This window comes from Cololabis saira, chromosome 4 (assembly GCF_033807715.1).
Source record: "Cololabis saira isolate AMF1-May2022 chromosome 4, fColSai1.1, whole genome shotgun sequence".
Classification (NCBI taxonomy): Eukaryota; Metazoa; Chordata; class Actinopteri; order Beloniformes; family Belonidae; genus Cololabis; species Cololabis saira.
The window spans coordinates 42481153-42495449 of record NC_084590.1 but is presented as its reverse complement, the minus strand read 5'-3'; the positions used below and the strand labels follow the sequence as shown (position 1 = coordinate 42495449).

Sequence of the window (14297 nt, the reverse complement as noted above, 5' to 3'; positions counted from 1 at the left end):
TAGACTGTGGTTTGTTTGTTAACATAAACGTGACAAAACATGACATTTTGAAACCAAAAGGCCATAAAAACTGTTTTTATAAACTTTACATCTACGGTTGGGTCTGAAGTTGTTGCAAAGATCTGATGCCATCAGTGAAAGATTTTTATTGGACTTTTATGAGCGGGACCGTTTGGGCCCTGAGGGTTAACAGCGTGGGCTTGTTGGTGGGTCTAAATTATCCGTGCGTACGTGGTTGTCTGTCTGGCCCGGCCCGTTCACCCGGAGAGACCCATGAAAGGCTCCAGCAGAAGTGCGGACGGTACATTTCGACAGCCGCGCCTGTTTGTTCAGGATTCCCCGCAACAGTGGAGTGTTTCAGTTGGAGTCACTGAAAACCTGAATCCCAGAATTTCATCACAGCATCTGCAGGTCACGATTTGCTCACCATGACGCAAGTAGTCCCAGCCGTCAGAGACGCTGCAGCTCTTGTCTGCAGGAGAAACGGCGTAAAACTAAATCATAAAAACACGAGAACCCTGAAGTTTAGACTGCAAAATACAGGAGAAGGATTTCTGCAGTTTTCCACTTCCTCTGGAAATAAGCACACGGAGCAGGTCAGTTTTCCTGGTAGGACTTTCCAGCCTAAAATTATGCAATATACAGCACGGGACGGGGCATGAGCGTAAATACTTCCGATAGAACCTTATTGTTGGCATCGGTACCAGGAACGACTCTAACTGTACTTCCTCCAAGAACGTAACTCGGGAAATGCCCCGTCTTTTGAAGATGTGACAGACGGTGCCGATGCAGAGCGATGACAACAATTACGACACACCTAACTTGATGAGTAAGCAGCGAAGAAACAATAACATCTGAACGCAGGGAGGATAATTTATTTTTATTGAGAAAAGAGTGACGTGGAAACAGGAGAGGTGGCTGAATGTGTTTTTTGTGTGTGTGGGCGTCACTGAGAAGTGGCCATGATGCTGGAAACACCTGAGGAAACACAGAAAACAGTAGAAACATTAACGTCTCAATTCAAACAAACATTAAAAGAATCTCCACCATGGTTCATTCAAAGTTTTCCCAATTTTCCCCAATTTTCAGTTAGGTTCAGAGGTCCTCTTTATTGGAACACCTTACCACTCAATATTAGAGAATGCTCGAGCACAAATAATTTCAAAAAACAAATCACAACTTTTTTGCTAACCCAGTTTAGCAAAGCTTAACTCATTTCCAGAACTTCTCTGCACATCCTCATCAGATTCCCGTTTTTCTAGTGATTTAGCTTATTCTCCTTAGTTGTCCTATGTTTTACATATCTCTGTAGATATTGTTTGTTTCATTATAGGAGGACCACTCGACAAGCCCTTATGGGTTTTTTGGTTCCCTCCTGCACATTTTTTCTGTTACATTGAATTTCTTTTTTTCATTTTCTTTTTTTTCTACATACTGTTCGTCTGAATTTTTGGCGGTTGTATATTTTCTTTATGCGCAAATAAAATAAAATAAAAATGAAAAAATAAAGTTGATCAGTTTGGTGTAAAAACATCCATCACAAGTCTTGGTTTAACAGCATCCTACATCCACCCCCACCCACTCACTCTCAAAGTCAATCTTCTCCACGATGTTCTTGGGCTTGATGCTCTCCTCCTGGTTGTAGATGAAGATCTGTCCCTCCTCGTTCTCTGTCCAGCCGTACTTGTTCATCCAAAGCTTCACCTGCGTGTCTGCACAACCCAGAAACTGGTTTAAGTGCTTCGTTATCGTCAGCGAGTCGTGTCACATCTAAAACTCTCTCTGGACATTAATTAAACCTCTAAAAAAAACAACTAATCTAATCTAAACTGAGCTCCCCTGAAGTTCTTACCCAGCGGGTCTCCCAGCATCTCGCCCAGCAGCCGGTGCTCGATGGTCTGGTAGGTGATGCCCACCACGTGGCAGATGACTGAGGAGGAAGAGGACATGTTCCAACAAAGACCCGGCTCAGTTTGGATGTGGCTATTTCCTGCAGGCGGTCAAACGAGTCCACGTGCTTGTGCTCGCCGTAACGACAGAAAAGTGATACTCACACTTGCGAACAGAGTCCTCGAAACCGGTGATGCCGTCGATGAGCTCCCTGTTCTCCTCGAGACTCGTCTGTCAGGACGACACAGAAGGCGAGAGGTGAGGAAACAACACGGGTTGGTTGTATTTCTGCGCCGCTGCTCCTTCACACAAAGAGCTTCCCAGCTGACGGAGTTTGAGCCTCTCCGTACATAAATAAGTAAGTAAGTAATTTATTATAAGTAATACATAACTAAGTACATAAATAAAGTAGTTAATGCACCGTTCCACCTGCGGATGAACATTTGCAGGAAGATTTTTTCTCATAAACTTTAAACATAAAACAACAGCACGTCACCAACTGCAGGAACAGAAACAACGAAGAGGTGGTAAATCGTTTCACCCGAACACATCGTAAACAGAGCTTGCAAGTTCTCGTGGGATTCACTCGACTGCTTAGAAAAGCAGATATAAAACACTTTGTTGTTTTCACTTTTCAAGGTTGCGATGAATAAATGATCAATGTAGTCGACAAAAACTCAACACAAAATTCGGTCCCAATGAGTTAAACGATGGATTACAAGTTGGTGACGTCGTCACACATCTGTTTCACATCTGTTTCACGGTGTGGATGAAACGTAAGACACTGTTGAAGGAATACTGGTGTTCATGTTTTTTAAAAATTACATCGGTCTATATAACAGCTTTAAAATCGATATTTTTGTCTCCGCTTCAGGTGGTTGATGACACATATTTTCCAATGCACTCTGTGTCCAAGAGCATGCAGCTGAAGAGCATTGAGCTTGTCTGACCTCCACTCTGGACCGGAACCATGTGACCTCACAAGGGATCAGAGCTAGAGTCTGAGTGGTCTGGGGAGGGTGCTGCATTTGTGGGAACCCCAACCCCACGGGTTTCTGGTCCAGTGGAGATCAGTGAGTTCCACTCCACACACACAGTCTGCAGCCAGGTCGGTCTGCTGGTGGTCAGTCTCACCTGCCAGCAGAGTGAGCGATGGAGAGCAGGGAAAACTGTAAACCAAAATCATGCTTCCTGTGTTTTCTTAAGAGACTAAGACATAAATATCTTAAAAACACCATTGGAAACCTCTGGTTTTCTACGTTTGTGAGAAGTGAACGTTGCAAATGTGCAACCAGAGACTGTAAATATGTGTTTGATGATATATTGATATATTTGGCCGCAGCCGTGTTGCTTCGGAAGTCAGCGGAAACACGCCCACCGCATGTCAATCAAAGTTAGCTCTGCTCCCACCTCATTCAGGCGAACCCTGACAAAATACCTGCCGGGCTCCTGTCAGACGTTTACAGCAGGATAAACTGTTTGATACGTTGACGGTGAAATCAGAAACAACTGTTTTTGTGTTTACATGCAGCTGAAGTGTGAGAGAGAAAGTCGTACCCAGAAACTCTGGAAGTGGCAGGTCTCCAGCAGGTTCCCCAGGTACAGGATCTGTCTTATGGGCCGTTCCTCTTGCTGCGTCACAGTAGTCAAGGAAACGACCCCCCCATAGCCCAAAATCAGACCCACCATCTCTGCTTCCTTCACTGTTGCTACACTACAAGAGCTGATTAGTGACTATAATAAAATTAATTATGACTGTAAATGATTAAGAAAGTGGGGACTGAACCAAAAGGTGCACCAAAAGGATACGTGTGTCTGGTCGATCATGCACTTGCAGAGGGTGAAGTCGGTGTGCGGCAGGTTGGTCAGGGCCTTCAGCAGGATCTGTGAGGTCACGTTAGTCTGGAAGTACGCTGGATTAAACTGGTACCTGCAGGATCCAACAAGGGGAGACGGTTTTACTGATCATCACTAAAACACCCAAGAAATCACAGATACAATACTCACACGCTTAAAGAGTAACAATGGAAGTTAGTCATGGTGTTGCTTAAGCGGAGCAGTTGTGATATAAAGGTTTGGGCTAATTAAACATATTTTCCCTGCCCGAGAAAATTAAACTTTAAAAGTTTCTGGTCTTAGATTCCGACCAACTTACAGCTTCAGCACAGCCAGGTTGGCCTCCAGGTCGTAGGCGTTTTCTCTCGCCTGCGTGTCCACGTAGCGCTCCAGCGTCACCAGGTTCTCTGGGTTGTACCTGCAAGGAGATGGTTTATACTTGGTTTGTTATGTGTTCATGTTTCCGTCACTGCAGGTCCGACATATTAAGGACACTTGCGGAGAAAAATGTGACCAAAGAGAAACAACAAAAAATACCCACATTATCATGAACTCCAGTAAACGTCATGAGTACGAAGAATTATAAATGTGTTTCTGTGTGTGGTTGTTGTTGGGTATTGACCTTCTGTCTCTGGGGCTTCAGTCTACAATAACAACAATGATGCTTCACCATTATCTACTTACTAAATCCCACAAACAGTCATCTAATTTTAATTAAAATGAAAGAACTCAAATAAAAACTAGAACAGGGTATTTTTCTGAATTACTGAAGACATTTAATCTCTGATTGGGCATTTTTAGTTCGCTGCCTGACCAAACTGTTGTTTATACTTCAATTATACTTAAAATAACCAAAGATATTTAATTAAGCAGCTTCCACATATGAGATTATGAGAAATAAAACCTAAATGAGCAGAAATTGTAACACAAAAACGTTATTTACTAACAGGGACACAATTTTCATAACAGACAACTGACAAACGTGATCTGTACAGATGAAATAGAAGCTTTTGTGGATCGTGCAGGGCGTGTAAACTGAATTCATGGGGAAAATAAATAAATAAACACAACTAGATATTCAAGGCTAATGTTAGCATGTTAGCTCCCCTGCTGAGCGGCTGCTCCTGCGGATCAATCGTACCTATCGATTCCTCGCAAAAGTTTCCCTACGTTCGCCCTCATCTGCTCCATCGTGGTCGCCATTGGATCCAGGATTGTAACGGGACAGCTCCGAGCTACTACTTGTGATTGTAAAGATTTATTCCACACGTGGGACAAAAACTTGAAGCGGTGCCGGGCGGAGGGAGAAAAAGGTCGGACCGGAAGCGACGAACGAAGGTTCCGGCCCGGGTGGCAGGGCAGTTTTATCAAAGATACTCTGGTATTATTTGTATTTATTTATTTTTTTGTTTGTTTTTGGGGCCGGCTGACAGTAACTTGCGATGTTTCAATAATATAATTTTATTATGTTTAATATTATATATAATAATATAATTACCAATAAACTGGAAGACGTCCTCGTGAAAATACTATTAAATATTAGACAAGTTTTACCTTTGAAATGAAATACTCTACTAGGTTTGTGAAATGTTTATTTGTTTACATAATCATTAATATATATGCAGACAAGTTAGAGAGTATTTCTGAGCCTGTATACTACAACAGTATAATAAAATCCTGTAATGATGGCTTTTAGTTTTGGTGTCCATCCCAAGAATTTAAGTTGCCCCATCTGGCTCCCCCTATGAAACATTTTTGGAGGCGCCCCTGGTCCCAAAGTGATTTACAACAAGTAATAGATAAAAAGGAGGATAAATAACAACAATCAAAAACAATAAAACAGTAAAATATAACAAAATCTAATAAGATAAAAGTGTCACCACACTACTGGTGTTAAATAGGTGGGTTTTTAAAAATGCTGAGGTCAAGTACCCAGGTACTCAGGTACCCAGGTACTCAGGTACCCAGGTACTCAGGTACTCAGGTACTGGACATCTGCGCAGAACAAGGTTTCAAAAAACTCACTGAGGATCATCTTTAATTTTAACAACATTGAGCATAAATCGCCTCTCCTTATACAGCACACATCTCCCATAAGTGTGAAGACATAAAGATGCCTCTCAACAGACACTCACTCAGACACCGACCAGTGAACTGGATAATACTGGATCATTTATGTGAAACAACTACACTACCTACATGTACAATATTTACGGAACCATGTTCGGACCAAATCCACTTCTGTGCACATACTCAGTTTTGATTACTGCCTTTATGTCATTAATGCTGGTTTTATTGTTCTATTTATGTGCAGTTTATTTGTCATTACCTTATTATGCAGACTCAAATGCTCTGTTTACCTATTTGTTTCTGTCCTATATTTGTTGTGAAAATGATTATGTACCAAAATTAATGCGTAGAAATCGATCATAAGAATTAGTGGATTTAATACTACCAGAATTTTTGTTATATTTGATGTGGGGGGTATTTTCTTTAAACATATTTAGGAGGAGTGCACCGTTCCTGGAGATACTGCAATACCAGGTCGATGCGTGGAGTAGACGGAGCAAGCCCCTATTCCATCTCCCTGTTCCAAAAATCAATTTAATATATGGTCCCCGGGTAGGGGACGTATCAGATATTAAACTGATAAGAACAGATTTTTTCTTTCGAAAAGATTTATTGACACTGGATCATTGTACACACAACATAAGCTTCCAATATTTACAACACACATACCATTACATGCATTCCTATCAATCTGGATATTGAACCTATGTAGATGTTTCCCCGTCTTCAACATGGGGAAACGGGGGAAACGGGGGAAAGATAGCAAAAATTATCCCTATATTTAAATCTGGAGACAAAAATAATATGAATAACTACAGACCTATATCTATTCTACCCACTCTTTCTAAAGTACTAGAGAAAATAGTTTATTGTAGACTCAGTGATTATCTAGAATAATATGAATATACTCATCCCATCACAATATGGATTTAGAAAGAAGAACACAACCAGTATGGCAATTTTAGATCTCGCTGAAAAAATAAATGACTCTATAGATAAAGGTGAGTGTGGGATTGGAGTTTTTATTGATTTATCAAAGGCGTTTGATACCATCAATTTTGAAATCCTTTTAGGCAAATTGCAGCATTATGGTGTCAGGGGAACTGCACTCAGTTGGTTCAGAAGCTATTTATATGAAAGGGAGCAATAAGTAAATGTTAATAATAGTAAATCACAATGTAAAACCATTAAACATGGAGTCACACAAGGTTCGATACTAGGACCGCTTCTTTTCATCTTATATGTAAATGATTTTGAGAACTCCTCTAACATCCTGCATAAAGTTATTTTTTGCGGATGACACAAATGTATTTCTTTCACATAAGAAGCTGGAATATCTCCAAAACATTATGAATGAAGAATTGACCAAGGTCGACTCCTGGTTTAAATGCAATAGATTATCTTTAAATATTAATAAAACTAACTATGTTTTGTTTCGCTCAAATAGAAACCGAAGTAATATTGAACATATACAAATAGTGATAAATGGTAGAGCTATCGAGAGGGTAGAATTTATTAAATTTTTAGGAATATATGTGGATGAATTTTTAAACTTTAGGAAACATATTGATGAATTATCAAAGAAATTATCGAAATATGTCGGCTTATTTTATAGACTGAGACATTTTCTTCCTCTTGAAGCTTTCCTAACTCTGTACCGGTCTCTATTTGAGCCTCATTTAAATTATTGTTATGTTTTATGCTGTAATACATATCCAAGTTATGTTGAGAAACTACAGATTTTACAAAAGAAAGTGATTTGCGTTATATCATGGAGCAAATTTAATGCTCCCTCTGATCCTCTTTTTTATGGATATAAGCTTCTGAAACTTAATGAGTGTAACATTTTCCACAATGCCTGTGTAATGTATAATGTAGTTTTTAGACTCAATGATAGACTCTGTCATCTCATCCCCATTTATGCTCCCACTCATGAACACACCACAAGGGGAAAACAACTTTTAAAGGGAAAGAAAAGGAAACTGAAATGTACAAGTTTCAGTGTAACCTGCAAAGGTCCAAAAATTTGGAATGAGCTTGGTAGTGCTATAAAAGAGTCTGGATCTCTCTCAATTTTTAAAAAAAAGATTAAAACAAAAATTGTTATTAAATTATGTCTCTTATTAATTTTTTTATGTACCAATACCTGATGTATTATTTTTATAAGAATATATTTGTATCTAGGAAATCTGAGGAGGTCTCAGGGTTTGTTTTTTTTTTCCTTATTTAGGTTATAATAAGGTTATATATTGTATGTATATGTATTATGTAACCTTGCCTTATCTACAGTACAACGCCACTGAAAATGTTTTCAATGTAATCTCTAAAATAGACATATGTTTCACGTTTAATTGCTCAAATAAAGGTTCAATTCCGATACAGGTGAGCAAAATCTTGAACTTTAAGCTTTTTTTTTATACATGTATAGAAAGCCCCGTCAGAGACAGGGCATCAAAAAATTGGTTAAAACTCTTATTGTTCCTCTCCACGGAAATCTTTAGTAAAAGGCGAAAGATTTATACGATCTGAAAAGAAACAAGAGTGTATGAAGTTATTAGCTCAAAGTGTCCGACCCCATTCTCCGCCATACTAAACTTACTCACGGTTCTAGCAGTATGTAACTACCGTATTTATTTTATTTATTATTTAGCAATTTTACACAATTTGACACGAAAGCTGATTAAATATCGTGACACTAGTAAAATAAGATCCGATTAATTGAGGATAACACATTTATATGAAGAATTATACCGCTCCACGCGTGATGCATTATGGGAATATGATGACGTAAAACCATCCAGTCATCCAGTCATCCATTGATATACTGTACCCATTTCAATCACGACACAGACACACAAAAGCAGCCCACGAATGTACAGAAAGGAAAGCCAATCTGTCTTTAACATGCAACTGAAAGGGGATTTCAATACAATTTCTGAATTATACTTATGTGTTTTAAATGTATAAAATGACTGAGTTCACTGGCGCCGCCTTGAGGACTGGATGACAGACAAGTAAAGTAATCACCAATGATTTACACTAGTTTACCTTATTTTTATTTTAGACTACGCTCTAAAGTGCATCTTGGAATATATAGTATTTAAATTACCTATGAAAGACTGGTATATTTATTTAATGAACACAGGAGACGTGTACATAATTGAGTTTTCCATTTGACATGTACAGAAGGCCCGGTCAGAAACAGAGCATCAAAAAAATTAGTTAAAACTCTTATCTCCACGGAAATCTTTAGTAAAAGGCGAAAGATTTATACGATCTGAAAAATCTAAAAAATAAATAAATAAAAAATAATTCACCCTATTTTATGACATTTAAAGTTATTTTATGAACTTTATATTGCAAAGTAAGCAAATCTATAACTACATTTTGGTTTGTGTTACAACACTTAATTAGCATTAACCACGTTTATTGAGAAAATAGCACAAATTGTATCCAACTACTAAAACTAATTTGATTATTATTATACAAGTGAATAAGTCTCCTTAGAGACCGTCAAAAATTGCCGTCGCCGACTATATTTCAAGTCGTCTAGGCGGGGTATTGGGTAAAGTTTTCAACCAGCAATAATCACACCTCGGATAAACCTCATTGGTTACGATATTGCCACTGCGCAAAGCTGACGACTTCCTGCAAAGACTGCTGGGTCATTCAGGGACGTGGACCTTTTTGTTACGGTTTCAATGTGACACGCAAACATGCAGAGTACGTGATCTATCTAAGATTATTCCAGTGAGCAAATTATTACATCCTTAAAAATATATACTTGCAGCTAGAATGTATACCTGCAGGCATAAAAAGTAACACATTTATATGGTTCAAAACAGCAGTTTTTACACATATTAGTATCATCAAAGACACCGCTGTAGAGCAGCGTAATTTAATGTTACTCTGTGGATGTAAAACTGGTCCAAAAAGGTCCAAAAATTTGGAATGAGCTTGGTAGTGCTATAAAACAGTCTGGATCTCTCAATTTTTAAAAACAGACTAAAACAAAAATTGTTATTAAATTATGTCTCTTATTAAATTTTTTATGTACCAATACCTGATGTATTATTTTTATAAGAATATATTTGTATCTAGGAAATCTGAGGAGGTCTCAGGGTTTTTTGTTTTTTTTTTCCTTATTTAGGTTATAATAAGGTATATTGTATATGTATTATATAACCTTGCCTTATCTACAGTACAACGCCACTGAAAATGTTCTCAATGTAATCTCTAAAATAGAAATGTTTCACGTTTAAAACAAGACGGAGTTAATTGCTCAAATAAAGGTTTAATTTCCATACAGGTGAGCAGAACCTTGAATTTTAAGTTTTTTTTTATACATGTATAGAAAGCCCCGTCAGAGACAGGGCATCAAAAAATTGGTTAAAACTCTTATTGTTCCTCTCCACGGAAATCTTTAGTAAAAGGCGAAAGATTTATACGATCTGAAAAGAAACAAGAGTGTATGAATGATTGGCTCGAAGTGTCCGACCCCATTCTCCGCCATAGTAAACTTACTTACGGTTCTAGCAGTATGTAACTACCGTATTTATTTTATTTATTATTTAGCAATTTTACACAATTTTACACAAAAGCTGATTAAATATCGTGACACTAGTAAAATAAGATCCGATTAATTGAGGATAACCAATTTATATGAAGAATTATACCGCTCCACGCGTGATGCATTGTGGGAATATGATGACGTAAAACCATCCAGTCATCCATTGATATACTGTACCATTTCAATCACGACACAGACACACAAAAGCAGCCCACGAATGTACAGAAAGGAAAGCCAATCTGTCTTTAACATGCAACTGAAAGGGGATTTCAATATAATTTCTGAATTATGCTTATGTGTTTTAAATTTATAAAATGACTGAGTTCACTGGCGCCGCCTTGAGGACTGGATGACAGACAAGTAAAGTAATCACCAATGATTTACACTAGTTTACCTTATTTTTATTTTAGACTACGCTCTAAAGTGCATCTTGGAATATATAGTATTTCAATTACCTATGAAAGACAAAAACTGGTATATTTATTTAATGAACACACGAGACGTGTACATAATTGAGTTTTCCATTTGACATGTACAGAAGGCCCGGTCAGAGACAGGGCATCAAAAAAATGTGTTAAAACTCTTGAAATCTTTAGTAAAAGGCGAAAGATTTATACGATCTGAAAAATCTAAAAAATAAATAAATAAAAAATAATTCACCTTATTTTATGACATTTAAAGTTATTTTATGAACTTTATATTGCAAAGTAAGCAAATCTTTAAGTACATTTTGGTTTGTGTTTATCACAACACTTAATTAGCATTAACCACGTTTATTGAAATAACGGCACAAATTGTATCTTACTACTAAAAACTAATGTAATTATCATTGTACAAGTGATTAAGTCTCCTTAGAGACCGTCAAAAATTGCCGTCGCCGACTATATTTCAAGTCGTCTAGGCGGGGTATTGGGTAAAGTTTTCAACCAGCAATAATCACACCTCGGATAAACCTCATTGGTTACGATATTGCCACTGCGCAAAGCTGACGACTTCCTGCAAAGACTGCTGGGTCATTCAGGGACGTGGACCTTTTTGTTACGGTTTCAATGTGACACGCAAACATGCAGAGTACGTGATCTATCTAAGATTATTCCAGTGAGCAAATTATTACATCCTTAAAAATATATACTTGCAGCTAGAATGTATACCTGCAGGCATAAAAAGTAACACATTTATATGGTTCAAAACAGCAGTTTTTACACATATTAGTATCATCAAAGACACCGCTGTAGAGCAGCGTAATTTAATGTTACTCTGTGGATGTAAAACTGGTCCAAAAAGGTCCAAAAATTTGGAATGAGCTTGGTAGTGCTATAAAACAGTCTGGATCTCTCAATTTTTAAAAACAGACTAAAACAAAAATTGTTATTAAATTATGTCTCTTATTAAATTTTTTATGTACCAATACCTGATGTATTATTTTTATAAGAATATATTTGTATCTAGGAAATCTGAGGAGGTCTCAGGGTTTTTTGTTTTTTTTTTCCTTATTTAGGTTATAATAAGGTATATTGTATATGTATTATATAACCTTGCCTTATCTACAGTACAACGCCACTGAAAATGTTCTCAATGTAATCTCTAAAATAGAAATGTTTCACGTTTAAAACAAGACGGAGTTAATTGCTCAAATAAAGGTTTAATTTCCATACAGGTGAGCAGAACCTTGAATTTTAAGTTTTTTTTTATACATGTATAGAAAGCCCCGTCAGAGACAGGGCATCAAAAAATTGGTTAAAACTCTTATTGTTCCTCTCCACGGAAATCTTTAGTAAAAGGCGAAAGATTTATACGATCTGAAAAGAAACAAGAGTGTATGAATGATTGGCTCGAAGTGTCCGACCCCATTCTCCGCCATAGTAAACTTACTTACGGTTCTAGCAGTATGTAACTACCGTATTTATTTTATTTATTATTTAGCAATTTTACACAATTTTACACAAAAGCTGATTAAATATCGTGACACTAGTAAAATAAGATCCGATTAATTGAGGATAACCAATTTATATGAAGAATTATACCGCTCCACGCGTGATGCATTGTGGGAATATGATGACGTAAAACCATCCAGTCATCCATTGATATACTGTACCATTTCAATCACGACACAGACACACAAAAGCAGCCCACGAATGTACAGAAAGGAAAGCCAATCTGTCTTTAACATGCAACTGAAAGGGGATTTCAATATAATTTCTGAATTATGCTTATGTGTTTTAAATTTATAAAATGACTGAGTTCACTGGCGCCGCCTTGAGGACTGGATGACAGACAAGTAAAGTAATCACCAATGATTTACACTAGTTTACCTTATTTTTATTTTAGACTACGCTCTAAAGTGCATCTTGGAATATATAGTATTTCAATTACCTATGAAAGACAAAAACTGGTATATTTATTTAATGAACACACGAGACGTGTACATAATTGAGTTTTCCATTTGACATGTACAGAAGGCCCGGTCAGAGACAGGGCATCAAAAAAATGTGTTAAAACTCTTGAAATCTTTAGTAAAAGGCGAAAGATTTATACGATCTGAAAAATCTAAAAAATAAATAAATAAAAAATAATTCACCTTATTTTATGACATTTAAAGTTATTTTATGAACTTTATATTGCAAAGTAAGCAAATCTTTAAGTACATTTTGGTTTGTGTTTATCACAACACTTAATTAGCATTAACCACGTTTATTGAAATAACGGCACAAATTGTATCTTACTACTAAAAACTAATGTAATTATCATTGTACAAGTGATTAAGTCTCCTTAGAGACCGTCAAAAATTGCCGTCGCCGACTATATTTCAAGTCGTCTAGGCGGGGTATTGGGTAAAGTTTTCAACCAGCAATAATCACACCTCGGATAAACCTCATTGGTTACGATATTGCCACTGCGCAAAGCTGACGACTTCCTGCAGAGACTGCTGGGTCATTCACGGACGTGGAACTTTTTGTTACGGTTTCAATGTGACACGCAAACATGCAGAGTACGTGATCTATCTAAGATTATTCCAGTGAGCAAATTAATGCATCCTTAAAAATATATAGTTGCAACTAGAATCTATACCTGCAGGCATAAAAAGTAACACATTTATATGGTTCAAAACAGCAGTTTTTACACATATTAGTATCATCAAAGACACCAGTGTAGAGCAGCGTAATTTATTGTTACTCTGTGGATGTAAAACTGAACATGTAACATTGTAATTGATTACAAATGTCACAAAATTGAAATGATCCAACATAAACTTCCACATGTTTTACACAAAACTACACAAAACTAAACACGTTCAATGTGCATATGCAAATGAGCCTACTTTATTATCCAACAATTCACGATTAGGATCTGGCGCCCCCTGCTGTGATTCCAATTGCATTGCACTGTAAATATGATATTGCAACTACACGTCGTTTTTTTTTACTTTTCTTTGCTGTACTTTTCATCAATTCCCTTTAATTGTTCAGCTCAACATACTTTGTGACTTTTGGTGCGACTAATTCAGGGGTGTCCAAAGTCGGTCCTTGAGGGCCGGTGTCCTGCATGTTTCAGATGTGTCCCCGGACCACATATGACCCACAACCCAACAAGAGGTTCAAGTGACACAAAACTGAAGATATACATTCTGTGATTCATGTGTGATTTTAAAAGAGGTGTATAAAACATACAAATCCGAGGTCTGTTTCTGCTCACAGTGCAGCTACTTCCTGTTTCTTTGTTCACCAGTGGTAAGAAGCTGCATGTCCTGCTTTTGCCACCTATTGATCTGGAGAGTGGACAACTCTGGCTGATTAATAATGGGATTTTAAGATGTTTTAATACAGTTCAAAACTACAAGTAGATGTTCCTATTAATCTGGTTACTGAGTATGTTCTTACACGTAAAGAAAACCCCGTTCTGCTGTTCACCAGGCTTTAAAACCACTTAGTGC

At 37.3% G+C, this 14297-nt stretch overlaps 1 protein-coding gene, 6 non-coding genes and 4 pseudogenes across 8 annotated transcripts; all 11 read right to left on the bottom strand.

The window, feature by feature from the left end:
- Positions 1–861: 861 nt before the first annotated feature.
- On the bottom strand, positions 862–5049 carry eif3k (eukaryotic translation initiation factor 3, subunit K). 2 transcript variants are annotated; one of them, XM_061720448.1, is made up of 8 exons: positions 4868–5049; positions 4046–4144; positions 3700–3820; positions 3448–3525; positions 2055–2121; positions 1853–1930; positions 1587–1712; positions 862–978 (listed from the first exon to the last, which is right to left on the bottom strand). In XM_061720448.1, the coding sequence occupies exons 1-8, from the start codon at positions 4927–4929 to the stop codon at positions 947–949; spliced, it is 663 nt and encodes a 220-aa protein (XP_061576432.1). In that variant the 5' UTR covers positions 4930–5049; the 3' UTR covers positions 862–946. The 2 variants fall into 2 exon arrangements, with proteins under 2 accessions (XP_061576432.1, XP_061576433.1); XM_061720449.1 differs by having other exon boundaries at positions 3448–3522.
- A 1184-nt stretch (positions 5050–6233) lies between these two features.
- LOC133442671 (U2 spliceosomal RNA) lies at positions 6234–6407 on the bottom strand (annotated as a pseudogene).
- Positions 6408–8226: 1819 nt separating this feature from the next.
- On the bottom strand, positions 8227–8341 carry LOC133442690 (U5 spliceosomal RNA). Its single transcript, XR_009782617.1, has one exon. It is a non-coding gene; the product is annotated as a U5 spliceosomal RNA (small nuclear RNA).
- Positions 8342–8984: 643 nt separating this feature from the next.
- Positions 8985–9091, bottom strand: LOC133442714 (U5 spliceosomal RNA; annotated as a pseudogene).
- A 203-nt stretch (positions 9092–9294) lies between these two features.
- LOC133442687 (U4 spliceosomal RNA) lies at positions 9295–9435 on the bottom strand. Its single transcript, XR_009782614.1, has one exon. It is a non-coding gene; the product is annotated as a U4 spliceosomal RNA (small nuclear RNA).
- A 717-nt stretch (positions 9436–10152) lies between these two features.
- LOC133442689 (U5 spliceosomal RNA) lies at positions 10153–10267 on the bottom strand. The gene has a single exon (XR_009782616.1). It is a non-coding gene; the product is annotated as a U5 spliceosomal RNA (small nuclear RNA).
- Positions 10268–10906: 639 nt separating this feature from the next.
- Positions 10907–10994, bottom strand: LOC133442716 (U5 spliceosomal RNA; annotated as a pseudogene).
- Positions 10995–11212: 218 nt separating this feature from the next.
- LOC133442686 (U4 spliceosomal RNA) lies at positions 11213–11353 on the bottom strand. Its single transcript, XR_009782613.1, has one exon. It is a non-coding gene; the product is annotated as a U4 spliceosomal RNA (small nuclear RNA).
- Positions 11354–12070: 717 nt separating this feature from the next.
- Positions 12071–12185, bottom strand: LOC133442688 (U5 spliceosomal RNA). Its single transcript, XR_009782615.1, has one exon. It is a non-coding gene; the product is annotated as a U5 spliceosomal RNA (small nuclear RNA).
- Positions 12186–12824: 639 nt separating this feature from the next.
- LOC133442715 (U5 spliceosomal RNA) lies at positions 12825–12912 on the bottom strand (annotated as a pseudogene).
- Positions 12913–13130: 218 nt separating this feature from the next.
- LOC133442685 (U4 spliceosomal RNA) lies at positions 13131–13271 on the bottom strand. The gene has a single exon (XR_009782612.1). It is a non-coding gene; the product is annotated as a U4 spliceosomal RNA (small nuclear RNA).
- Between the last annotated feature and the right edge of the window lie 1026 nt (positions 13272–14297).